At 35.0% G+C, this 27,960-nt stretch overlaps 1 protein-coding gene across 7 annotated transcripts in view; it reads left to right on the top strand.

Annotated features, from left to right (window-relative positions):
• The window catches only part of SLC44A5 (solute carrier family 44 member 5), a 378,746-nt gene that overhangs the window by 330,274 nt on the left and 20,512 nt on the right, over window positions 1-27,960 (top strand). For all 7 annotated transcript variants that reach the window (XM_067726594.1, XM_067726591.1, XM_067726587.1 and 4 more), the window contains 9 exons: window positions 656-779; window positions 2,258-2,341; window positions 5,224-5,336; window positions 12,843-12,974; window positions 16,492-16,591; window positions 18,871-18,963; window positions 19,470-19,557; window positions 20,060-20,322; window positions 20,826-20,920. In XM_067726594.1, the coding sequence (XP_067582695.1) occupies window positions 656-779; window positions 2,258-2,341; window positions 5,224-5,336; window positions 12,843-12,974; window positions 16,492-16,591; window positions 18,871-18,963; window positions 19,470-19,557; window positions 20,060-20,322; window positions 20,826-20,920 (1,092 nt within the window). The remainder of the gene's footprint in view (window positions 1-655; window positions 780-2,257; window positions 2,342-5,223; window positions 5,337-12,842; window positions 12,975-16,491; window positions 16,592-18,870; window positions 18,964-19,469; window positions 19,558-20,059; window positions 20,323-20,825; window positions 20,921-27,960) is intronic.

The following is a 27,960-nucleotide window of genomic DNA, read 5'->3' as shown; positions in this document are numbered from 1 at the left end:
GTATAATTAAAAATAAGCACATAGAAGATTGAATGGTAAATTAACTCTTCTCAGAAATGCTAGTTTTCAAAGTGTGGGCCATTTTTGATAGCTTTAGAATTCCCATTTCCAGCCCCTCTTAAAAAAAACTTGTAAATGAGCTGGAAGACAGACAAATTATTCAGACTTTGTAAATAAAAATTCAATTGTCTTAGTAACCTAAAATTTGCGCTGATTCTTATTTCCCAAGGAAATGTTCACTAAACTCTGGTTTTCAAGGTTTCACTCAAGGAGTGTCTAAGAATTTTGTAAAATAACAAAATAAATTCATCCAATCATTCAAGTAAATATAGCCTTTTTATTAAAATGTGTTTACCATGAGAGAGAGGTTATCAGTATTACTCTTATAAAACCTGTGCTGTGTGTCCTTCTTATGGCTACTTGATGAATATACCATGTATAAAATAATCAGCAAGTTTAAATGTAGCTTCAGATTATGATTGTATTTGCTTTCCATGTCAGTCTTAGAATCATCAGAAAATCTGATTATCAAGTAATGGGCAATTATCTATATTCAGCAATTTATACATTGTCTAGTAAGAATTTGAAGGCTTAAGAAAGGGAGGACATCATGAAGGAAGAAAGTGATTATCATAATTTTAATTTATTTTTACAGATCTCCAGAGATGTTTCCCTGACTTTTCTACTAAAAATGGCACTTTAACTGTAGGAAATAAGACAGTGTTTGAAGATGGAAGTGGAAAGACAAGAAATGCTGTAGAACTCAGGGCAGCTGCAAAGTATGTTGTTTACACTCCCATTTTCAATTTTGATGCATCCCATTATTGTCCCCAAACTAAAACTTCCATGAGGTTAAGGGTTATGGAGGAAGAATTATGTATTATTCTGAAATATCCATGTGACTGTGGATTAGAGAACTCGGTATGTGTTCATTAAGAAAGCCAAGTAAAGGAGAAAGCAGAATGAATTTGAAAGAACAATTACGTTTTTCAAAATGGTTAAGTCTTTCATTATCAACAGGTATAGAAATGAGACATCAGGAAACAGATCGCAAGACCTTAGTATAATTTACTTTTGAATAAGCATAATTTTAAAAACCCATACTTTTTTAAAGCACCATTTTAAAAAAATGACTGAAGTAATAAAACTGCTAGATATTTTAAAGGGAAGGGGGCCTTAAGAAAGGTGAAACAACCATGATGCTGCTCTATCAGTACTGTGTCGAATTTCTATGGACTAACTACAGTGAAGTAAATTTTCTGTTTCCCTTGGCTGTATGCATCATGGTGTTCCACGTTATTGGGAAATACAATTCCCTGGGTGCACACATACTTGTATTTGCACAAATATAAACACACAGAGTACCATTTCATAGCTTAGTTGTTGAATTTAAAGTAAAAAATAAAGGCATTGTAAAAAATTTATTGTTCTTTCTCAAAAGATTTTAGCAGTCCGAGTAGAATAGTGCAGTTCCTGTGTGTTTAGAATATGATAGCAACATGGATGAATTTCACAAATATAAAGCTATGTGAAAGAAATCATAAAGTAATAGTACAATTCCATTGATGAAAAAGTTTAAAGTAAGCACAACTAAATTAAATTACCCTATGATGCATATATAAATGGTACAACTAAAAAGAAAGCTAGGAAATTATTATCACAAAAGTCAGGATTATGGTTAACTTTAGGGGAACAGGGGGGAGGTGTTGTAATTGGGGCACATGGGGGAAAAGAATGACTATGCTGTAGTTACTAAGTATGTTCACTCTGATAATTCATCAAACTGGATGCTAACGATTGGTGCACTTTTCTGTATGTGCCTCTTTGTGCCTTCCTGCTACAGAGCTGTCAGAAGATTAAGAAGGGGAATTAAATATCATATTCGTTCTTGGCTCTATGGATTTTATATTGGCTCTATGGATTTTAAAAGTTAAAAGCTGATCTTACCATCTAAATTCTTGTCTTATAGTGAGGCTTCTGCAACACTGAGGGTGTGTTGCATATGTTGGAGAGGGGTCTGTTTATCGCTCTTGGAAGCCACGTTCCCTCTGTGTGCAGCTGTAGCTGGCTACCTTTGCAGGTTTAACGAAGTGACACCTCATGTATTATTGTGGCTAGGAAAAGAGTCACTAGTGATAAATGGTTTCTAAAAATATGCTTAGAACTGCAGCTTCCAAATCCCTTTTATCATAACAAGAACATTTCTGTTTAGTGGTAGTCAAAAAATAATTGATTTTTTTTCCTTCTTTGAATTCAGTGGTATCAATAAAGTCCTTGATGCAAGGGCAATTGGAGTGAAAGTGTTTGAAGACTATGCAACAACGTGGTATTGGATTCTCATGTAAGTGAAAGCTTAGGTGTTTCTTCTCCAGCCCCATTCTGATTTTATCTTTGTAGAATTTCTTTCTTCAAATTCCCCATTCATAGTCATGAATAAAAGGTTGACTTGGATTTCAGTTCCTGCCACTTTCTTTTTCAGACAGAGTGAAGATGAGGCAAAGATATTTGGAAATCTGCCCAGTGGTAGCAGAAAGTTATAAGAATGTAAATTTAATTCTATTAAATCACTAGTAAAAGTCCTCTTATAAACATATATTTCAAGTCACGCAGGGCCATATCTGTGGTATGTTTGCTTTTCATCACACGTTACAGTGGATGCAGTGTTATTTCTCTGGTACTCATTTGTCCTCCCCTTGACCTCCAAAGGATCATTCTTACTTTTTAACACAGCCCTTCCACATAATGTTTGTTATCATCATCATCAAAGTCACTGTACTTAAGAGAAGCTGAAAAAGACATTTGAAGGGAGGAGGAGATTTTAAATTTTCAGACATAATATTTGCATTTCTGCAACATAAAGGAAAATGTAGTCACTCTTCTGGAGCAGGTACATGTTTTGATATGCCTAAGGCTGTCATTACTATCTGGCTCTTGTGCCACCTTCTTGTACCCTAAGTACCCTAAAAGCATCTATGATTCCCTGGTGATCAAAGAATAAAGTGAAAACTTCTTCAGATACTTACAAAGCCCCTTACAATCTGGCCCAACTTAGTTTCCCAGATTTATCTCCATGCATGTTTCTGGATTAACCCTATATTCTAAACACATCAAATAGCATGCCTAGCCCTGGACTGTCAAACCCCCATGTTTTTGCACATTCTATTCTCTTTCCTAGCATATCCTTCCTTGTGTCCTGGGCAACCCCATCTCATTATTTAAAATCAGCTTTTGTGTCATCTATGATGTCTTTCTTGACTTCCCCAGCTATAGTAAATTACTTGCCCCTCTGTGTTCCTCATGGTCATTGTGTGTGTGTGTGTGTGTGTATGTGTGTACATACCTATATATAAACACACATACCTGTCTTCCATATAGCACCACTGTCTTGTGTTTTATTTACCTGACTCTTTCCCTCTGATAAACTATGAACTCTTTACCATGGTAACTATGTCTAACTCATCTTTATTTTCCTAACTCCTGGTATGGTTCTTGGACCATAGAGATGCATAGAAAATGTGGAACAGTTATAAAAATACTAGGGGAACAAGATAGATATATTTAACTATAAGGTGCTTAATAAAGTCAAAATTGCACTGTGTGTAAAATACTAGTGAGTAGTTTTTGGAGCTATAAAGCTAGATAGTTTTATCAGATTTTACTCATTTTGATGCTTTGTCTTAAACAATTACAGTAATTATTTTCAGTGTGTATTTCAGGATATATCTCCATAGCAGAGATTGTAGTCCATACTTGACAGGAAACTGGTGCCCCTATTGTCAGACCCAAATATCACTAGATAATTTCTATGTTTTTCCTTTGTTTTGGCTTTCCCACTCTTACCTGAAAAAAGTGTAAATTATGATAGATTCTCCTGCCCTCCTCACTCCCAACACACACACTGAAATGCTCTCTACCCAGGGACTAAACACCTAGAACTGCTAGAACATATACACCTCCCTTTATTTTCAACTCTTCTGTTCTCATCGATTTTATACATATAAAGCCAAAGAATGACATACTGGGATTTAGTTTATTCAGTTAGAATTTTTATGCGGGAATTAAAAACAAAGAACAGTAAAGAGCTATATTTCTTTTCTTCCCCCCTGACCTTTTTTAATAACCCCCTTGGACTATGCCACAGAATAATTCTTCAACTATGTTGAATATTTCAGCATGAAAGTATCTGTGAATTTTAAAAGGGAATGGCTTCTGAAGTTAAAAGCATAGGCTCTGTAAGACTGCAAGCTGAGGAGGTGCTCTGATACATGCTGTCATCTATCCAGCGACAGTATTATTAATATTTTCTTTTTAAAGATAATATTTGAAGACAATAAACTCAATCAATGTGCCAAGCTCTGTCTGTTTGGAAACTTGCAGATATCACCAGTGGTGTCAGTTCTTAATAGAAGCCAAATTTCCAATCTTAGTGAGTTCTCTTTGATGAAATTACCTAGAAGAATCCAATATGACTTTAACCTGGATATATGGGGGTGGGGGGGAAGAAGTACCTCTAGTAACTCAATCAAACCCCAGGAAGAAATTGAAACAGAAGGAAAATATTCATGCTGTTGATTGGTTGATGAAGTTGCATGGGCCAGGAGACACAGAAGCCTTATCACGGCTCCAAATAATGGCCCACAGATCCCTGGGGAGCCGAAATAAATGTCTAGTGAGGTTAGACATCACAAACGATTAGAGATAATTAGACCAGAATGATAATGACTGCAAAATCATGGATTTAGGAACTGTGTGGGGCAGTTATTTTGCTTGTCTTTCTGCCCTAAGTTTGTTCCCTTACTGCTAGAGTGTTATATTACATAAGGTTTTCATTAGTCACCAGGTAGATAGAACAAGAACAGCACAATTTCCTCCTGGATATGCTTTATCCATGCTTTTTATACTTGGTGGGTAAGTGTGAAGGAAAAAAATAGGACTGTGGCAGATAGGAACTGTGGTTTTTCCTGGAACAACTATTAATACTGAACTTCAGTTTACCTAGGCAAAAAATTGATTCATGTGTAAAGTCCCTGATGGTCCTACTCTTTCACATGAAAATCTTAACAGCAAAAATTATTTATACTTTTTAACATTATAAATGTTTCTATAGCCAGGTAAAATAATCAAGAATCTTTTTGAATAGAAAAAAGCGTTGTCTTGCTGTGCTCATTCTGCTATGTTTAGCACACTGGCCCACTGTGTTTGTTGTGCATTTTTTTCCTCCAGTGGCCTGACTATCGCCATGCTCCTCAGTTGGATGTTCGTGATACTCCTGAGGTTCACGGCTGGCTTCCTCTTCTGGCTCTTCACCTTTGGTGTGATTGGGATTATAGCTTATGGTAGGTATCACCCTCTTAAAATCACCGAATATCAAAATAATCTTTTTCTTTTCAGTCCCCATTATCAATCACCAGAAAGTATTTTCCTTGCAGTGAGTTTAATTATTCCCCTCCAAAAGTTGTTAAATTGAGAAAAATTACTTAATTTTGCATATATTATCTCTATTATTTCTTCTTTATCTTGGGAAAAAAAAGTGCTATCAGAAAGTTCTACTGTTTTTCTCTACCAGCCTTTGGTCTCATGCCTCATGGGTATAAAGAAGGAGGTAAAAAAAATCCCTTTTAAGTTAATGAAAAATATTTCAGACAATTTCTTTGAGTCCTTTAACTTTTCTGTCTGATCAAAGGCCAGGTCTGCATTGTAACAGAAGTGTGATTGATCTGTTTTCCTCTTTCAACTTAGAACTTTTAATCCAGGTACTGTCACATATTGTAATAATTGGCCAGTACTCCATAATGAGGCATCACCCTCTAGAGGCAAGTATTCTGAATTACACATTGGATGGAGACTTACTTTAGTTCAAGGTTGAGCTCTAATTATTAACTCAATCCTGCCAAATGCAGTACAGGTAAAATGCAAATACTAAAAAAGGAATTAAAGTCTCTCCTAACGAACAGTATGGCACTTATGGCAGCTTCTTCTCAGTCTTCTAATAAATGTATGGGCCAATATGTGAATGTTAGAGAGGTTTCTATTCAAAAGAATGATTTCTGCTACAACACCATTTATATCGACAATGAGATTTTATGGTCACAGATACCAAAAATAACAATTTCCTATTTTTGTCACCCAAAGAAGAAGAGCTTTAAACATGTCAGCATTAGAAACCAGCAGAATCCGCAAAATCTGTAGCTAGCTTGGGTTCCAATCCGAGCTCCATAATGTAACTGGGAGACTTTGGAAAATTTTAATGATTATAAGCCTCAATTTCCTTATCCATAACATCAGCACAATAATGGTATCTCCATCTAACAAGACTGTGAGTGTAAAATGAGACAATGAATATAAAGATCTTAGAACGGTCCCTGGAATACAGCAAACACTCAGCATGTCTTGGGGTATTGTTATTATCCTGCTCATTATCCTAATTAAGTTTCTAGACAATTGTTCACGTCTTTCCAGGTATTATTCCTTATCAGCTCCTCCTGTGCAGCTGCCCGTGAAGAGGTGGGTCAGTCTGGTAGAGGAATGCAAGAATTGCTGTCCTCTAATCTGAAACTCTCAAGAAAGCTTTTTGTCTAAAAGTCGTTTTCCTCCTTGAAGCTCAAAATATCCCCTTTCCTTTGCCATCTTAGAGGTTGAGCATGTGAACAATTCTCATTGACCAGAACAAATTAAGAGATATATAGGGGAGGCCATATAACACCATGGTTACAAATATGTATTTGGAGTTTGAAAAAGGCACAGTTCTAGAATCATCACATATTAATTGTGTGATTCTCTGCAAGTACATAGTATCTCTAGTTCATAGTTTCCTCAACTGTATAATAGGAATCTGTGAGTGTTAATAAATAATGTATATAAAGTACTTAGAGAGCTGCCTAGCACACAGTAATTGTTCAGTAAATGGTATCTATTATTTTGTTATTATGCAGGAATATTATTGAGGAAAGAGGACTTGAAGCCCAGGGAACATACTTTTAAAAACAAACAAACAAACAAACAAACACTAGGACAGGAGTGAGAAAGCAATAGAAAAATAAATTGGAAAACACTGCTGAGATTTTCACATCCACCAGTATGGAAGAATTAATAATCTGAAGGGTCCTCTTGCTATGAAATAATGGCATAAAATAGTATTGTATTGTTTTATGTAATGTATTTTTTTGATGAGCTTACCAGAAGTAAAGGAAATCTCCCCAAAAGGAAAACCATTTTAAACCCACAAGCTAAAATGTGTGGAACCAAGCAGGAAGCACATATGAAATTATGGGCGGACCATACCAGGGCTACAATCAGGACACTTAGAGCCAGCAGGAGAGTAGAGGGTCAGACCTGAAACTCCTGGAGTAGGTCTGGGATCCTGGAAAACGTATAAAGTGACCCCAGTTTGGTAGTACCCTTTGGTTGCCAACAGAAACAAATATAAATCCCCTCTAGATGAAAGCACCTTCAATTCAGATCACCAGGTTTCCACAGATTAAATTTAACAAAGTATGAGTTACAATCAAAGATTACCAAACATGCAAGGAAATGGTCTTTTGCAAGAAACAAAAGAGGGCTTCCCTGGTGGTGCAGTGGTTAAGAATCCACGACACAGGTTCGAGCCTTAGTCTGGGAAGATCCCACATGCTGCGGAGCAACTGAGCCCATGCTCCACAACTAGTAAACCTGTGCTCTAGAGCCCACAAGCCACAACTACTGAAGCCTGTGCGCCTAGAGCCCATGCTCTACAACAAGAGAAGCCACTGCAATGAGAAGCCCGTGCACCACAACGAAGAGTAGTCCCCGCTCACCACAACTAGAGAAAGCCCACGCACAGCAATGAAGACCCAACGCAGCCAAAAAATATATATAAGATAAATAAATTTATATAAAATAAAGAAACAAAAGAAACTATAAACATCAGATTGAGGCCTCCAAGAATTCAGATATGGATTGATACAGAACATGAGATAATCATGTATAAAATGTTTAAGAATTAAAAATACAATTTAAAAAGAAAGCATCAAAAATATCCAGGCATACATGAAGACGAACTACATAGAACTTTTCAAAACAAAGCAATATAGTGTTAGATTAGAAATTAAATTGATAAGTTAAATAGTAAAATAGAGAATTAATGAACTGAAAGATGAACCTCTGAAATAATTACTCAGAATACAGCAGAATGTGACAAGAGGACAAAATATGATTGTGTGGTTAAGAGAGAGAGAATAGATTGAGAACGGCCTAAAATATATCAACATATTTGAAAGATATTGGCTGAGAATTTTCTAGAACTGATGAAAGGTATAAATTCAAAGATACAGGAAGCTCTAATTATACCAAGGAGAGTAAGGGAAGTGACACCCATATCTAGTTGTACTTTCTTTTATTTGTTCAGTCAACAAATATCAGTTGAGCAGCTGCTGTGTAACAGGCACTATTCTAGGCTCTTGAGAAAGAACAGTAAAAAGACAAACGTTCTTACTCTCCTGATACTTATAGCCTAAGCATATTATCTATTAGAAGGTGATTCTTGCCATGGAAAAAAGAAAATGTAGAATAGATAAAGGGGGATTGAGAGTATCATGGTAGGGCAAGGAGAGCAAATTGCAGTATTAGTAGGGTAGGCCTTTTGGAGAAGAGGTCTTGAGAAAACACTTGAAGGAGGCAATGGAGTTAGCCATTGGAGATAAAGGAAAAGTTCTAGACAGTGAGTACAGCTAGTGCAAAGTCCTGAAGGTGGGAGCGTGTTGAAGAAATGGCTAGAATGCTTGTGTAGATGAGTGTACTGAGTAAAGAGGAGAATAGGAGATGAGGTCATAGAATTTGTGGAGGGCCAGAGACTTATAGATTATTGTAAGATCTTGCTTTTTACTCTGAGTGAAATGGGGAGGCAAGGTAGGGTTTTGAGTAGAGAAGGGATATGAAATGATGACAGCTTTAGTCCCTGTGTTGAGAAGAGACCATAGTGAGGCAAGAGAAGAAGCAATGAGATCACTGAATAGGTTACTACAGTAATTCATGTGCCAAATGAGGGAAGCTCAGACCAAGGTGGTAGCAATAAGGATGGGCATATAGGTTTTTAATGTAGAACCAACCGAATTTCCTGATGGATTGAATGCAGTTCATAAGAGAGTGTCAGGAGTCAAGAATGACTTCTAAGGTTTTAATCCAAGCAACTGGAGAGATGGAGTTGACATCAACTGAGATAGGGAAGGTTTGAGTGGAGCAAGGTTCTAAACCTTTTGGTTTAGAAAGGGGATTGATCAGAAGTGTAATTTTGAACATGTTGAGTTTGAGATGTTTATTAGGCATTAAAGTGGAGATGGCAAGTAGGCAGTTGAATATACAGTCTGGAGTTAGAAAGAGAGAGTTAGCCTAAAGAAATATAGTTAGGAGTCAGGAACACTAGAGCCATGAGACTCGCTGAGATTACCCAAAAAAATAGGTATACATAGAGATGTGGACCAAAGACTGAGTTCAGAGGTCCCCCAACATTAAGAGGTCAGGGAGAAGAGAAGGGACCAGCAAAGACACCTGAGGAAAAACAGGTTTTTTTGAAAACTAAAAGCAGGTGATGTTATAGAAGCCAAGTTAAAAAGCAGCAACAACAACAACAAACAGCAACAAAAGCGGAGGGAGTGATAAACCATGTCAAATGGGGCTGATAGGTCAAGAAAGATGAGAATTGAGAAACTGAGACTAGGCCTTGGATTTAGAAATGTGATGAGATCACTGGTAATCTGATGAGGGCAGTTTTGGTAGAATAATGAGAAAAAAAGTCTGGTTAGAGTGGATTGAAAGAGGATGGGAGGAGAGGAACTGCAGATAGACAACATAGATGGCTATTTTGGAGAGTTTTATTGCAGTGGGGAGTAATTGGGCAGTGGATTGGGGGAAGAGTGTCGAAAGTAGACTATCTTTTGTTTTATTATTTAAGATGTGAGAAAGAACAGCATGCTTGTATACTGTTTGGAATGACCCATTAGAGAGCAAGAAATTAATGATGTAAAAGAAAGAAATTGTTGTGAAACTTCAGAAGACCAAAGACAAAAGACTTTTAAAACAACTGGAGAGAAAAGACAGATCATATACAAAGGAACAATTAGGCTGAAGCAGACTTTTTTTTAAATTATAAAATTTTAAATTTCTTTTTATTTTTGGCTGCATTGAGTCTTAGTTGCTGCGTGTGGGCTTTCTCTAGTTGGCGTTGAACGTGGGCTACTCTTTATTGCGGTGCGCAGGCTTCTCATTGCGGTGGCTTCTCTTGTTTCGGAGCATGGGCTCTAGGTGCGCAGGCTTCAGTAGTTGTGGCATGTGGGCTCAGTAGTTGTGGCTCGCGGGCTCTAGAGCGCAGGCTCAGTAGTTGTGGTGCACGGGCTTAGTTGCTCCGTGGCATGTGGGATCTTCCCAGACCAGGGATCAAACCCATGTCCCCTTCATTGGCAGGTGGATTCTTAACCACTGTGCCACCAGGGAAGTCCCTGAAGCAGACTTTTTGACAGCAACAAAAGAAGTAGAATAATACCTTCAAAGAGCTAAGAAAAAATAACAGTCAACCTACAGCTGTACACCCAGCAAAACTATCTTTCAAGAATAAGAGTAACATAAAGATATTTTAAGATAAGTAAAAACCAGAGTTTACAAATAGACATATACTAAAGGAATGCCTACTTCAAGAAGGAAAATGATTCCACAAAAATGTATGAGATGCAAGAAAGAATGATGAGCAAAGAAAATGAATTGGTAAATGTGTAGGTAGAGCTTAACAACCTTTGTATAAAATAATGATAATATCCAATTTTTTGAGGTCTAACTGTACATAAGTAAAATACAGAGGAATAATCAGACTGGGGTGATTACTGAGTAATCTAAGTTTCTTGTATTTCCTTGTGTTGACTTTAGACTTGGTTAGTAAGTACACATAGTCAATTTTCAAGGGTAATTTATTCTAAAAACAGAGAAGACATCTCTGAACCAGTAGAGGGGAAAAATAGAATATAAATAAACAAACAAAAACTGATCAATTTTTAAAGGACAAGAATTGGAAGGAAAGAAGTACAGATACAAAGTGGAACAGGAAAAGTAAGAAGGTTGAAAAATAAGTATAGCAATACATTAAATATAAATTTATTAAGCTCATCGTTTAGAATACAGAGATTGTCAGGTCAGATTAAGATATAAATATACAAATTGGAGCTGTGCTATTTACGTAAGTTACACAAAACATAAGGAAATTGGAAGTTTCAAAGTGAAGGGATAGATAAAAATATACTAGCAATCATTAACCAAAAGAAAGCTGCAGTAGCCATAATAATATCAGACAAAATAGATTTTGGAATGAAAAGCATTGCTAGGGATACAAAGGATACAGTTTACTAAAAAGATATACTAATTCTAAACATGTATGCGTGTAATAATAGCCTCAAAAGTCATAGAACTATAAGAATTAATAATAAATCAATAAATAATAAAACTTTATGGGATATAAATACCCCTTAAGGAGATATTTCAACATATCTTTCTGCTAAAATAAGAGAATAATAAGCACAGGATTCAGAATAATTGTTCTTTGGCAGGGAGAGGCAGTAGGTATGATAGGATGAAAATCTCAGGTAGAAGAAACATTTTTATTTTGTGTAATTAGAGCAAAATTAGGATGATAAAATCTTAAGATAGGTGATACATTCATATGTGTTTATTTTACTGTATGCTTTAAAACCAACATCTGCATTACATATAATTTTGTATGTATCAAATATTCCATAAAGCATTTTTAAAGGAATTTTTAAAAATTCACAGGGAAAGCAATGCCTAAAAGGAAGGGATTTATCTTATATTTCTTTGAGAAACAACTGTCCTTTCTAATTTAGTTTTTTGTCTTTCCATGGGCCATACCCTCTCACCTGGTATCTAGGGAAAAAACCGGTTAGTTTACAGTTAGAGGTTTTAAAAGCTATTTTCCTCATTATTGCTAGAACATATCCAACGGACCTAATCCAGACGCATGGGTCATTAAAATAAATAGGCCTCTTAACTCTGTTTTCTACTCCCACTTTATCTAGACCATGTGAAAAGTCATATACAGTTCGAAACACAGAGTCTTGGGGAAAATACAGTAAGTCCATGTTTGCCTTGCCTGGACACAATCTTTGATAAGAATGTGCTTTTAGACAGTTCCATCAAGACATTCCTTCATCATCGAAAAGATTTCACAAGGCTATTTTCAACTTAAATGATTTTTTAAATTTGCTTTTTAAATAGATTATATGTTAAAAGATAAAAAGTTTATACAGTGAAAATTTTCCTTCTCATTCTACTCCTTAGTCACCAAGTTTCCCTCCCTGGAAGCAAAAAAGATTGTATTTCTATGTATCCTGCCAGAGATACTTTACGTGTGTATAAGAAAGTATATATAGTTCTTACTTCTTATATGAATTATAGCATATTTTTATATCATTTTGTACTTTTTTCCACTTAACAAAACATGTGGTGATCATTCACTAACACTAGACTTTCTCCTCTTTATATGGAAATGCAGTATTCTACTGTACAAATATACCATAATTTTTTTAACCAATCGCTATTGATGGACATTAAGGTTGTTTCTATTTAAAAGGTCATTTAAAGCCAGATGTTGCCACAGTCATCCAAACAAATACTGAAAACATTTATACTGAATACAGTAGCACATTTAGACTATTAGATACACATAAAATATTTAATTTGAAATATGAATCTTGCCTTTGTAAAAATGACCATGCTGATCAATTTCATGTAGATATGTGTTATAAGTGTATAGCTTATATTTCAGAAAATAGCATTTTATATTAGTCTACTTTTCTCTCCTTTTCAAGGAATATGGCACTGTTACCGGGAATACAGCAATCTTCAGGGACAGCCAAATTCTCACTTAACTGTATTTCACATCGGGATTCAGACTGATATAAGCATGTACTTTCAACTGAAACAAACATGGTTCGCATTTAGTGAGTGGATTTTAAAAACTTGTTTGTTAAAATTGTAATAACAAGAAAGCATCTTTTTGTGTAAAGGAAAATTTGGGTTGGTATAACTTGTTAAAATATACTTATTGCTAATGTCATTAAAATAAGTGTGTCTATAATAATACTAGCTACCATAAATGGAAAAGTCATTGAGGGGAATTTATTATATAATCTAGGAAAATGTTACTTCACAATGATCTCAAGCTATTTGCCTTCAACTTAAAATGGGTTGGATATAGACGTTTATAGCCATTAATCTGATATCCAAGAAAGGTATTTTAAAAGGAAAAAAATGCTTGATTTTTCAAACTTGTTTTTAAAAATAGAAAAAGGAAAAAAAAAAAGCAACAAATTTTTCATAGCAGGACTTTTAAACAACCTGTTATAGAATTGGAATAATAAATAACTGAAAAGAAATTTACATTTTTGAAATGTTTATTTAGATTGAGTTAGTTAAGGGTAATATTAACAAATATTTTAAAAGCTAGATGATTTCAGAGATGGCTTCAATCCTATATTTTTAGAATGGTTTTATTATACTAGTCCTTGCACTTTACAGAGATTCATGTTATTTATTCAAGATTTTAAAGATGATCTGTAATTACATGGTGCTTTAAAAATATTTCATCTTCATATGTTGTTGAAGTTAGAGAGCCAGGGAAGACAAGTTTGAGGATGCCTCGTAAGGAGCCCAGAGGTAGCCTAAGACGGGGGCAGTATCTTGGAGAGTATCATGATTCCAGCATGGATCCCATCACCATAAATCTGAAAACTTAATTTTGCCACTTCACCCAAAAGTCATCAGGGACAGGCTCACAACATGTCACCAGAGTGCCTTTTTATTCGTTAAAACTATTAGGGTACTCTCTCTGTGACCAGAATACAGACATATATACCACCTAGGACACTGCTTTCCTGGGGTCAAGGCATATGGGGAATCAGATCACTAGTGAGAAAGTTTTTTAGCAGAGACCCTTGGATAGTCTTGAGAGATGTTTTCTTAAGGCTCATGCCAAGCTTGATGAGCTAGCCCTGCTGCACAGAAGCCCCCACCAGATTCTTTTGTCTGCCAAATTCAGTTTTTCTGCGTTCCTTGGATAGTACTAGATCAAAATGCCAAATTCTTGCTCTTTGGGTTCCCATTTCTAGCCCTCACGCAGCTAATTCCCTTCACATAACACATTATTTTTTCAAATATGTTTCAGAAGAACTTCATTGATAGCCATTTTTTTTAACTATAAAAATCAGGTGTCTTAGAACTTAAATCCTCATTACTTTTTCTGAATTTGAGTGATTCCATATCTCCTCAGCAGTCCACTTACTGTCATCTGTCATATCTAAAGATGACAAATCTCATCCATTATGTATTGAAACCTCTAGTTTTACTCTCAGATGGATCTTAGTTACAGGTTCTATGGTCATCCTGCTGCTGTCTCTTAAGGACCTTCAACACAAAAATCATTGAGATGATCAGAATCTGCCATTGGAGAAGTTGAGAGGTACTTTGAGGAGAAAACAGGGCTTGCTTTTATTTTCAAGTCTAGCAATACTTATCTTTCCTCAAATGAGTGTTAGCTTTCACAACGCATTTATCAGACATTAATTGATTACTTGCTCTGTGTTTGATGAAATCCTAGGCACCAGAGACAAGGGTATACGTATGAAATTATACTAATTGACAGAAACACTAAAAATATGCAGTTATACATGCAAAATGTATAATTTTTATGAGTCTTGGATTGTGTTAGGAGATGGTTCTATTCTCATTTCTATTAATTATCCCAGCCTCCTTGGTAAAGTTAGATTTATACCAGCTTCTCTCTAGGGGCTCAAAAAATATGTTTTTATTGTTTGCTCTTGCTCAAACAAAAGGAGGGAATATAATATATAAATTCAAAAGACAGTTAAATTTCTCTAATATAACCATTTAAAATATGTAATTTTGTAAAGGTACAAATTTAATACGCAATGTTCTTTTTCAATGCAATTTCAGAACATAAAGTGACTGATATATTTCATATTCTTAAGTTTGTCCAAAGAAGATAGTGATTTTAGGTTAATATGGCTATACTCCACAATTTTGGACTCAGTTTAGTTTTAAGAGAATCAAATTTGCATAAAAACATAAATACATCGTTTAACTAAAAGAAGATGTAGTAGCGAGATGACACCTTCCTAAGATCCTCTCACATCTCTGGGTTAACTGATTTCTACTTACTTGGAGATACTAACTGAAGTGGGATGTATTATCCGAATCTCAGTGGTATAACAATAGAATGAAATAATGAGTGCCCTGTTGCTGGAAGTGTTCAGACATGAGCGGAATAACTATCTAGCAAGAACGTTAGAACGGATTCTTTCATGGGTAGGAATTTAATTTAACTTTCCATTAAGTTTCTTTTATAATTTCAGATTTTGTTATTAGCAGTACTATATTTCCTCAATTTAGGATCCATACCTTTTCACTTTTTAACATCTCTGAGGTCAGGATGCATTTTATAATCAATGAATAGACATTTAATAAAGGATTTCTTTACTTTTCCTGAAAGGATATTACTAAATTGAAGGTATGTCTTAGAATTGAGGAAATATAGTAATTAGGACTGTTTGGCTTTAAGTAAAAAGAAACAAAGGAACAAGCTGGAGGCAAGGCAGGGGTATTTATTCTAAGAATATAGAAGTGTCTCACCAAACTCAAAGTAGCAGAAAAGCAGCTGGACTTTCAAGTGTATGTGGATCCAGGAAACAAAAAGCCAAAAAGGAGCCAAGATTTCCTCCACTTGCTCTCTTTCTTTACACATATACATTTTATTCTTTCTTTGCAGGTTCACTTACTTCACATAAAGATGGTTTTTACACAGTTTATTAAATGTATATAACTCTTAGTTCAAGAGATTTATACACTTCAATTCAAAACTAACTAGATTCCCTTAATTCTAATTCTGAGACTTTTATTACACAACTTGGGTTGGGTTTACACTCTGATTTCATCAATGGCAGCCATGATAGGTGGCGTGTGAAACTTAAAATGTGGCATCTCAGAACCCACCCCGTCCATCAGCAAGATCAATTAATTAAGAGGCACTGTGAGTGGGGAGGCAGTCCAGAAATTTTCTTCTGTAATGATTCTCATACTCAAAGGAGTGAAAATGAAAACATCTAAAATAGATTTGCCTAAAGCAGCCCTTCCTTTCTTCCATGCCTATTTTCTCATTTCTACAAATGGTGTGAAATGTTTCCATAGATAAAATGAAGCCTGTCCAACTGAGTTGTTTAAACTCTAGCTAAAAGTTTTAATCTACATTTTTTTAGCGTTTCTGGGAGGTTTTGAAAGCGAATTTCTAAAACTGGCATTTTTGGAGAGGTAGCACTGCTTAAATTATGAAGTGTCAGAATTGGTAGAAATAATCATGAAGATCAGTTCTAACTTTTGCAGAGAAAGTTTGCTTTTGGGATTGATTTGAATCGCACACTATTTTTTTTCCCCCCCTGTTTAAAGTGATAATACTCTGCATCCTTGAAGTGTTCATCATCCTCATGCTGATCTTCCTCAGGGACCGAATCCGCATCTCCATTGCCCTGCTGAAGGAGGGGAGCAAGTAAGGCCTTGATGGAGAAACTCATATACTGTATATCTATCAGTCATATCGATCACTGCTTATTTGTAGATGCCCCAGACTATTTTCCCTTTAAGATGGCTTGTTAAATCTGCTTTCCATTCAAGAAGACTTGTTCAAGTTCAGACTCTGCCACGTATTAAAAACTTCATGCTAACAAATCTTTCAAAATCCCCAAACCTCAATTATCATAGGGTAAAATAAAGCTAAAACTCGTGTATTCTATGCACTAGCACTTTTTTTTTAAACACCAAATATATGTTAGGAGGATAACTTATGTGAAAGTAAGTGATAAAGTGCTATATAAAAGTTAGTTATGTTATATTATTCCCATACTGAGTCATATGTTAATATTAATGTTTGAGATCATTTGCAGAACTTTAAATCACCATAATTCTATAAAGCCAATTATGTGCTCTTGCTAGTTTTGTATAAATAACAAAACTTGCCAGTAGACAGAATAATTGGTCCTAGCACTACCAGACTGTATATTTTGTAACTACAGCTCTCAATTCAGGAACATTTTATACCCAGAGCCATTTTTATTTTAAAATGCTACAGAATAGGGGCTTCCCTGGTGGCGCAGTGGTTGAGAGTCCGCCTGCCGATGCAGGGGACACGGGTTCGTGCCCCGGTCTGGGAAGATTCCACATGCCGCGGAGCGGCTGGGCCCGTGAGCCATGGCCACTGAGCCTGCGCATCCGAAGCCTGTGCTCCGCAACAGGAGAGGCCACAACAGTGAGAGGCCCGCGTACCGCAAAATAAAGAAAGAAAGAAAGAAAGAATAAAATGCTACAGAATAAACAGTTTTTCATAAAATTCATGTTGTGAGGTAATAACACCTACAGTTTCTAAACTATTCCAAAAGGTCACTTGAGGATAATACTTTAAACTTTTGAATAATGCATGGAAACAGCAAGGAAAGTGTTATTACAAAGCCAATAGGTCATGTTCTCTATTTAGAATGATGGAAACTGAGGTGTTAATGGCCAAGGACCAAATTATTTTAAATAGTCTTTAAGGATTGTTTTAACAAAATCATCATCTCTAATAATAATAATGCCACCTAAAGCCAGTGTTTGAAATAGTTAACAAGCAGTTTGTTAAATTAAACTCTGTCCTTCCCACAATAACTGAAGCCCTATCATTAGCCACTGAAAACTACTGATTTGCTGGGTTATTTCTTAAATAATATGATATTGTACAATTCACTTATCCCGCTGCTCTGCCTCTAAATGTGTGTGTGTGTGTGTGTGTGTGTGTGTGTGTGTTAAAGGGCAATTACTACTGTGACTGGTTAATAATTTTTTTCAAGGGAAAATAAGAGCTGGAATAAATGTGCATGAGAATACAGGGTAAACATAGGGATGCCCAATAATTTACTGAACAGCAGTGTCTGGGGAAAAGAGAGAATAGCATAGCCCAAATAGTGAGGTGGCGAAGGTAACAAATACAAAAATGAATCTAAAATGTGTCAGTGCATTAGGAGTGGAAATAGTTCCATCATAGTTCTCAGTGGCTATATCAAACAGCATAGGGTTAATTCAGTATCATATGCTGAAAAGATTATAGGGCAATTAGGATATGAATATTTTAGAAACCATATCTTAGGAGGAAATATCAAAAGAATTATTACCCTGGAGAATAAAAGAATAATGAGCTGCTTGAAGGGTTGCTGTATGGAAGAGGTGGTCCTTTCTTCTCCAGAAGGTAGTGGATGTGAATTACATGCAGGCAGATAAGGAAGGACTTTCTAATACTTTGGTTGTTAAGAAAATAGAATAAGCTGTGTCATATAAAAGTAAGTTCCTTTCACTCAATGAGATCACCAGAGACTAATGAACATGTTTTGAAGATAGTTCAGAAGGGATTCTTAAATTAGGAATGGATTCTCCCATTTGATCAGATGATCTTCAAGGTCCTCTCTAATTTTAAAAGTCTAAGGAAAAGGGAGAAATACCATGATTATAATGCATCAAATATTTATGCGTCAGTCAGAAATAACCAAAGAGGAGAAGGTTTGGGGAACTTTTGGCAGGAATCAAACATGAGCATTGAAAGAATGCCTCTAACTTACTAAACATGAATAAATAAAATTTTAAAACCAACTAAGTATACATCAGCAAAAAGAGTTGATGGTTATTACCACTGTTCTTGGAATGAATTCAGTCAAAGTCTTATTTCTAGTTCTAACAGATAACATTTTAATTGAGAAATTATAACTGGATCATTTTCAGTTTCAAATATTTGTTTTATTTTAGAGCCATTGGATACATCCCTACTACCTTAATTTATCCAGTTTTAACTTTCATTTTCCTCTCAATCTGCATTTCCTACTGGGCTGTGATAGCAGTGTATCCTTTGGTAATTGACTCCTTCAAACCTCAGGTACACACTACTATTCAGGAGCTAGGAGTTTGTCTGTTTCCAACCGGGAAAGACTAGGAACATCCTAAAGATATAATTGATATGATGATGATGATGATGATGATGATGATGATGGTGATGATGATGGAGATTATGATTGCTAAGCTCTAAAAATGTTTCAGTGTACCAATTGAATTTCCCCTCAGATAGGTCACATGGTACATTTTGTTTTATTTTGTCTTCACATGTGGTACTCCTCACTCCTCCTTTGTAATACGTAAAAAAATCTTTTTATATTTCACTGTTTTTAAGGGGCCGCTCAGTGGAGCTGACCCACGTTATATTACTCTGGTTCTGAAAATGAATGAATTGTTAAAAGATTAGTTTTTTGAAATTAATCTTTCAGTGGACTTTTGAGTTATTTGCATTACTTTCTTGTCCATTTACATTCAATCTACCAGCAAATAATTTATCCTTAATAGAGTTCACTCAGTTACTTGGCTACATCAGGGGTACCTATATACAAAGTCATAGCCCCAGAGGGGCAATGTAAACATGAAAATAAAACCTGTAATCCAGAGGTAAGTAAAAGAAACTCTTTTATTTACTGCAATACAGAACTCTACTGTATTTCATCTAGCAGTAGTGGTAGGAATCATCCTGAAATAGAGACCATGTGCATTGATGAGGATCACTGTAGAGAAGGGGAGGGTGGGTCGGGTGTTAGCAGGAGAGCACTGAAAACGGTAGGCAGAATAGAGAGAAGGCACTGCTATTTCCTGAGCTCACTTGTCCTGTCATACACCTAAGAAGCAGGCACAGTCAACAACAACACTAATAAATGTGAAATTATAGTGGATGCAGACTGATGAACATACGATGGAAAAATGAGGTACTTTCCAGAGCTCATTAAAGAATTGTATAAAGTGATGTTATAGAAAATAGAAATAACAGCAGAAGCTAATAGGAAAAAAGCAAGATATGCAATTGGGGGCCACACAAGAGAAGGCAAGGAAGGTGTTATCTTGGAATAGCACTTAATATTATATTATTCGTGTTTTTTTTTTTTTTTCCTGAGTGCAGATTTTTAATACAACTGAAATTGCCAAAGCTTGCCCTGGGGCTCAGTGTCGTTTTGCTTTCTATGGTGGAGCGAGCCTGTACCATCAATATATCACTACCTTCCAGATATTCAATCTATTTGTCTTTCTCTGGCTTATAAATTTTGTCATTGCATTGGGTCAGTGTGCCCTTGCTGGTGCCTTTGCTTCTTATTACTGGGCCTTGAAAAAACCTGATGACATCCCACCATATCCACTTTTTACTGCATTTGGACGAGCCATAAGGTAAGTTTCACACTGAAACCTACACCTATCTTCCCAGTTATGTTTAGTGTGTTTATAATTCAAGTGGCAAAGTACTTGAGGTCAGAGGTATAATTCAAGATTCATAGATGTCCACTGGCTTTGTCTGGTTTTATAGCCACAGTTTTATAATCCCTACCCAGGCGAATATCCTTCTAAAAGGTTACTGGAGAGAAGAGGTAGGGGAGGGCACCAAATTAAAGATTAAGGACTAACTTGTCTGTGTTTCTTCATTGCTCAGCTCAAACATAAAATCATCATAAGATGACAGGCTACTGGTATCATTTTCATAGATGAAGTGCAAAATGGATGTCTATGGTTTAAAATCCTCTATGAAGACCTTTGTCAATCTGAATAAGAGAGTATAAGAAGCTCTTTCCTATCAATCCTTCTGCAGATCCCTTTTACCAATAAAAATTAACTAACATCCTTTTAGTTAATAGTAAAAATATTTTAACTTTTATTCTCATTTTATCTTTGCCCAGATATCACACTGGATCCCTAGCATTTGGATCTTTAATTCTTGCAGTAGTTCAAATGTTCAGATTAATCCTAGAATACTTGGACAAACGTCTTAAACGTAAGATTCCAGAATTCATCTTTTCTCAGACTTCCTGACTTCTGTGAATAGAATAGATTGGGTCAGGGGGTTGGGGGGGACATAATGACTGTAACTTGGACACAGTAATAAGGATGGATGTGGTCAGATTGGGGAGATGTTTGGAAGGAAAAGCCAATAGGACTTGAGGGATGGAATATGGTGGGGGGTGGGGTGGGGAGCAATGGTAAAATAAGAGTAAAAATGTGTGATGCTATTTACTAAGATATGGAAACCAGTAGAAACAAATTTCAAAGAAGAGATTTAAAACTGTGTTTTTGACTTGTTAATATTGAGAAGCATGGTGGAGATGTCAGGCAGTTCCAAGTCTAGAGCTCAGGACAGGTCAGGCTTAAAATATAAATGTGGCCATTGGCATAAATCTTCATACTTAACACATACAGTTTACAAACACATAAACTCTACTTGGGTTGTACTTTAAAATATTTTATTATTAATTATCAAAATAATCTTGAAACAGAGCAACCAAGTTGGAACACTCACATTTCCTGATTTCAAAACTTAATACAAAGCTACAGTAATCAAAACAGTGTGGCACTGGTATAAGGACAGACATATAGACCTGGAAAAGAATAGACAGCTCTAAAATAAATGCTTACATATAAGACTATTCAGAGGGAGAAGGAAAGTTTTTTTCAGCTAATGTTACTAGGAAAACTGGATATCTACATTCAAAAGAATGAAGTTGGACCCTTACTTTACACCATATACATAAATTAATTCAAAATGGATCAAAGACTTAAACATAAAAGCTAAGACTATAAAAGCCTTAGAAGAAAGCATAGGAAGAAATCTTCTTGACACTGGATTTAATGATGGTTTCATTATTTTAATGATCATTTTAATGATGATATGACACCAAAAATACAGGTAACAAAAAAGAAAAACATAAATTAGAATTCATCAAAAAAAAAAAAGTCTGTGCATCAAAGGACACTATCAAGAGAGTGAAAAGACAACCCACAGAATGGGAGGAGATATTTGCAAGTCATATATCAGATAAGCAACTAATATTTAGAATATATAAATAACTCCTACAACTCAACAATAAACAACCTATTTCAACATGGACAAAGGATTTTTTAAATTAAGTAAATTTTTTTCAGCTTTATTGAGGTATAATTGACAAATAAAATTGTAATATTTTTAAAGTGTACAACATGATGATTTAATACACATATACATTGTGAAAGGATTCCCACATTTAAGGTGGGACACACCTGTCCACCTCATATACTTCTTTTTTTTTTCCTTTTTTGGTGTGAATGCTTAAGTTCTACTCTCTTAGCAAATTTCAATTATACAATACAGTATACTCAACTATACTCACCATGTTCTACATTAGATCCTAATACCTTAGTCATCTTATAACTGAAAGTTTGTACCCTTTTACCAGCCTCTCCCAATTTCTCCCACTCCCAGCATATGGCCACCACCATTCTCTTCTATTTACAGGCATTCAACATTTTTTCCCTACATATAAGCAATACCATGCATATTTGTTTTTGTGTGGCTTATTTCACTTAGCATAATGCCCTTCAGGTTCATCCATGTTACTGCAAAAGCACGATTTCTTTCTTTTTAAGGCTGAATAATATTCCATTTTGTATATAAAACGTAATTTATCCATTGATCCATTTAATGACACTTAAGTTGTTTCCATACATTAGATACTGTAAATAATGCTGCAGTGAACATTGGAGTACAAATATCTCTTCAAGATAGTGATTTTGTTTCCTCCAATTATATATACAGAATTAGAAACACTGGATCATATAGTAGTTCTATTTTTAATTTCTTGAGTACTGTTTTAATTTCCGTACTGTTTTCCACAATGGAGTAATCAATTCACATTCCTACCAACAGTGTACAAGGGTTCCCTTTTCTCTTCATCCTTACCAACACTTGTTATCTCTTGTCTTTTTGATAAGAGATATCCTAACAGGTATGAGGTGATATCTCACTGAGGTTTTGATTTGCATATCTCTGATAACAATGTTGAGCACTTTTCATGCACCTATTGGCCATTTTTATGTCTTCTTTGAAACAATGTCTATTCAGGTTCTTTGCCCATTTTTTATTGGGTTATTTGTGTGTTTTTTGCTGTTGAGTTCTATAAATTCCTTGTATATTTTGGATATTAACTCCTTATTACATATGTGGTTTGCAAATATTTTCTCCCATTCAGTAGGTTGCTTTTTCATTTGTTGATGGTTTCCTTTCCTGTGCAGAAGCTTTTTAGTTTGATGTAGTCTCACTTGTTTATTTTTGCTTTTGTTGCCTTTGCTTTTGGTGTGAAATCCAAAAAATCATTGCCAAGACCAATGTCAAGGAGCTTACAACTATAAAATCTTCTAGGTTTCAGGTTTTACTTTCAAGTCTTTAATCCATTTTGAGTTGATTATTGTGTATGGTGTAAGATAAAGGTCCAATTTCACTCTTTTGCATGTAGATGTCTAGTTTTCCCAGCACCATTTATTAAAGAGAATATCCTTTCCCCATTATATATTCTTGACTCCTTTGTCAAAAATTAATTAACCATATTGCATGGGTTATTTCTGGGCTCTCTATTCTCTTCCATTCATCTATGTGTCTATTTTCATACTGATACCATACTGTTTTATTACTATAGCTTTGTAATAGAGTTTGAAATCAGGAAGTGTAATGCCTTTAGCTTTGTTATTCTTTCTTGATTGCTTTGGTTATTTGGCCCTTTTGTGGTTTCATGCAAATTTTAGGATTTTTTTTTTATTTCTGTGAAAAATGGCATTGAAATTTTGATAGGGATTGCATGAAATTTGTAGATCACTTTGGGTAGTATGAACATTTTAACAATATTAATTCTTCCAATCCATGAACATGGAATATTTGCCACTTATTTGTTTCTTCAATTTCTTTTGTCTACAGCTCACAGTTTCCAATGCACAAATACTGGGTTGGCGAAAAAGTTCATTTTGGTTTTTCCATAACATGGCAAAACCAGAACAAACTCTTGGTCAACCCAATAATTCTCCTCCTCATTTAAATTTATTGCTAGGTATTTTATTGTTTTCATGCAGTTGTAAATGAAATTTTACTCTTGATTTCTCTTTCCAATAGTTAGTTGTTGGTGTATAGAAAGGCAACTGATTTTTGTATATTGATTTTATTTCCTGAAACTTTACTGATTTCATGTATTAGCTTAAATATTTTTTTGGTGGACACTATAGGGTTTTCTATATATAATATCATGTGATCTGCAAACAGAGACAGTCTTACTTCTTGCTTTCTGATTTGGATACCTTTTATTTCTTTTACTTGTCTAATTGCTCTGGCTAGGACTTCCAGGTACCATGTTGAAAAAAAGTGGCAAAAAAAAAAAAAAAAAAAGAAAAGAAAGAGAAAAGAAAAAAGTGGCAAGAGTAGGCATCCTTGTGTTGTTCCTAATCTTAGAGGAAAAGCTTTTGGCTTTTCACCAATGAGTATGATGTTAGCTGTGGGCTTGTCACATATGGTCTTGATTACGTTGAGGCCTTCTATAACCAGTTTATTGAGAGTTTTTATTACTAAAGGAGGTTGAATTTTGTCAAGTAATTTTTCTGCATCTATTGAGATAATCATGATTTCCTCCTTCATTTTGTTAATGTGGAGCATCACATTTATTGATTTGCATATCTTAAATCATACTTGCATCCCTGGAATAAATCCTACTTCATCTTGGTATATGATTCTTTTAATCTAGTATTGAATTCAATTTGCTAATATTTTGCTGAGGATTTTTGCATTTATGTTCATCAAGGATATTGGCCTGTAATTTTCTTTTCTTGCAGTGGCCTTGTCTGGCTTTGGTATCAGGGTCATGCTGGCCTCATAAAATGTGTTTGGAAGTGTTCTCTCCATTTCTATTATTTGAAAGAGTTTGAGAAGAATTTGTATTAATTCTTCTTCAAATGTTTGGTACAATTTCACAAGTGAAGCCATTTGATCCTGGACTTTTCTTCGTTGGGAGGTTTTTGATTACTGATTCAAAATCTTTACTAGTAATTGATCTGTTCAGATTTTCTATTTCTTCATGATTCAGTTTGGTAGGTTCTATGTTTCTAGGAATTCATCCATTTCTTCTAGGTAGTCCCATTTGTTGGTGTAAGATTGTTCCTAGCATCTCTTATGATCCTTCGTATTTGTGTGGTATCAGTTGTAATGTCCCCTCTTTCATTTCTGAATTTAAGTCTTCTCTCATTTTCTCTCAGTTAGTCTAGTGAAAGGTTTGTCAATTTTATGTTTCAAAAAAACAGCTGGTAGTTTCACTTACCTTTCCTATTTTTAAGTCTCTATTTCATTTATTTCCACTCTGATCTTTACTATTTCCATCCTTCTATTATCTTTGTACATAGTTTCTTCTTTTTTTTTTTCTTTCTAATTCCTTGAGGTGAAAAGTTAGGTTGTTTGAGATCTTTCTTTCTTCTTAACTTAGATGTTTATTACTATGGACTTCCCTCTTAGGACTGCTTTGCTACATTCCATACATTTTGGTATGTTGTGTTTGCATTTTCTTTAGTCTCAAGGTACTCTTTGATTTCCCTTTTGATTTATACTTTGACCTGTTGGTTGTTCAGTAGCATGTTGTTTAATCTCCACACGTTGAATTTTCCAGTTTTCTTCTTGTAATTGATATCTAGTTTCATACCACTGTGTTTGGAAAAGATGCTTGACATTATTTCACACTTCTTACATTTATTAAACTTTTTTTGTGACCTAACATATGATCTATCCTGGAGAATGTCCCATGTGTACTTGAGAAGAATGTGTACTCTGCTGTGGTTGGATGGAATGTACTGTAAATGTCTGTTAAGTCCTTCTAGTCTAATGTGTAGTTAAGTCCAGTGCTTTTCTGTCTGGGTGATCTATCCATTGTTGAAAGTGAAAATTTGAAATTCCCTACTATTATTATATTGCTATTTATTTCTTCCTTCATATCTGTTTATATTTGCTTTATATATTTAGGTGCTCCAATATTGGGTGCATAAATATTTATAATTTTTATATCCCCTTGATAAATAGACACTTTTTTCATTGTATAATGACCTTTGTGTATTGTTTCAGCTTTTGGCTTAAAGTCTATTTTGACTAATATAAGCATAGGTACACCTGATTTCTTTTGGTTTCCATTTGCCTGCAAAATCTTTTTCTAATCCTTTACTTTCAGTCTAAGTATGTCTTTAAAGGTGAAGTGAGACTCTTGTAGGTAGCATATATTTGAGTCTTTTTTAAAAAATTTCTTTCAGTCCCTCTATATCTTTTGATTGGAGAATTTAGTCCATTTACAATTAATTGTAATTATTGATAGCTATGGACTTACTGTTTCTATCTTGTTAACTATTTTCTGGCTGTTTTTATAGTTTTTGTTTCTCTCTTCCTCTCTTCCTTTGTGATTTGATGATTTTCTGTAGTGGTATGTTTTGATTCCTTTCTTGTATCTACTATAGGTTTTTGCTTTGTGGTTATCATGAGGCTTACATAAAATATTTTATACTTATAACAATGTGTTTTAAGCTGATAACAACTACAAATGCATACAAAAGCTCTATGTTTTATACTCAAACACACATTTTATACTACAATGTTGTTTGGTTTTTTTTTGCGGTACGTGGGCCTCTCCCATTGTGGAGCACAGCCTCCGGACGTGCAGGCTCAGTGGCCGTGGCTCACGGGCCTAGCTGCTCTGCAGCATGCAGGATCTTCCCGGACCGGGGCACGAACCCATGTCCCCTGCATCGGCAGGTGGACTCTCAACCACTGCGCCACCAGGGAAACCCACTACAATGTTTTTGATATCACAGTTTACATCTTTTTATATTGTGTATCCATTAACAAGTTATGTAATTATAGTTCTTTTTAATACTTTGTCTTTAACCTTTATACTGTAGTTCTAAGTTATTTACCTACCACCATTACAATTTTAGAGTATTTTGAATTTAAGTGTATATTTACCTTTACTGTGAGTTTTATACTTTCATATATTTTTATGTTACTAATAAGAATCCTTTTGTTTCAGCTTAAAGATATCCCTTTAACATTTCTTGTAAGGCTGCTCTACTGGTGATAAACTTTTAGCTTCTGTTTGTCTAGAAAACTTTTACCTCTCCTTCAATTCTGAAGGACAACTTTGCCACATAGATAGAGTTTCTTGGTCAGCAGATTTTTCTTTCAACACTTTTAACATATCATTCTACCTCATTCTGGCATGCAAATTTTCTGCTGAAAAATATGCTTATAGTATTATGGGGATTCCCTTGTATATAAGAAGTTGCTTTTCTCCTGCTGCATTTACCCACCTTTTAACTTTTGAAAATTAATTTTATGTGAGTCAGTATGGATCTCTTTACATTGATATTCTTTGAGCTTTCTGGATCTGGATGTCTCTTTGATTTTCCAGGTTAGGGAAGTTTTCAATCATTATTTCTTTGAATAGATTTTCAGCCCCTTTCTCTTTCTTTTCCTGGGACCTCTGTAACATGTAAAAAGTACATTCTTTTTAATTTTTCTTCCTCTAATTGGATGAATCCCACTGCCTTGTCTTTGAATTCATCAATCCTTTCTTTCTTTTTGAATTTTCTTTTATTTTTTTTTTTATACAGCAGGATCTTATTAGTTATCCATTTTATACATATTAGTGTATATATGTCAATCCCAATCTCCCAATTCATCACACCACTACCCACCCCCCCACCACTTTCCTCACGTAGTGTCCATACGTTTGTTCTTTACATCTGTGTCTTAATTTCTGCCCTGCAAACTGGTTCATCTGTACCATTTTTCTAGGTTCCACATACATGCATTAACATACGATATTTGTTTTTCTCTTTCTGACTTACTTCACTCTGTATGACAGTCTATATCCATCCATGTCTCTAGAAATGACCCAATTTCGTACCTTTTTATGGCTAAGTAATATTCCATTGTATACATATGCCATATCTTCTTTATCCATTCATCTGTCGATGGGCATTTAGATTGTTTCC

This window comes from Pseudorca crassidens, chromosome 2 (assembly GCF_039906515.1).
Source record: "Pseudorca crassidens isolate mPseCra1 chromosome 2, mPseCra1.hap1, whole genome shotgun sequence".
Classification (NCBI taxonomy): Eukaryota; Metazoa; Chordata; class Mammalia; order Artiodactyla; family Delphinidae; genus Pseudorca; species Pseudorca crassidens.
The sequence above is the reverse complement of the archived record's forward strand: the minus strand, read 5'-3'. Positions and strand labels throughout refer to the sequence as shown.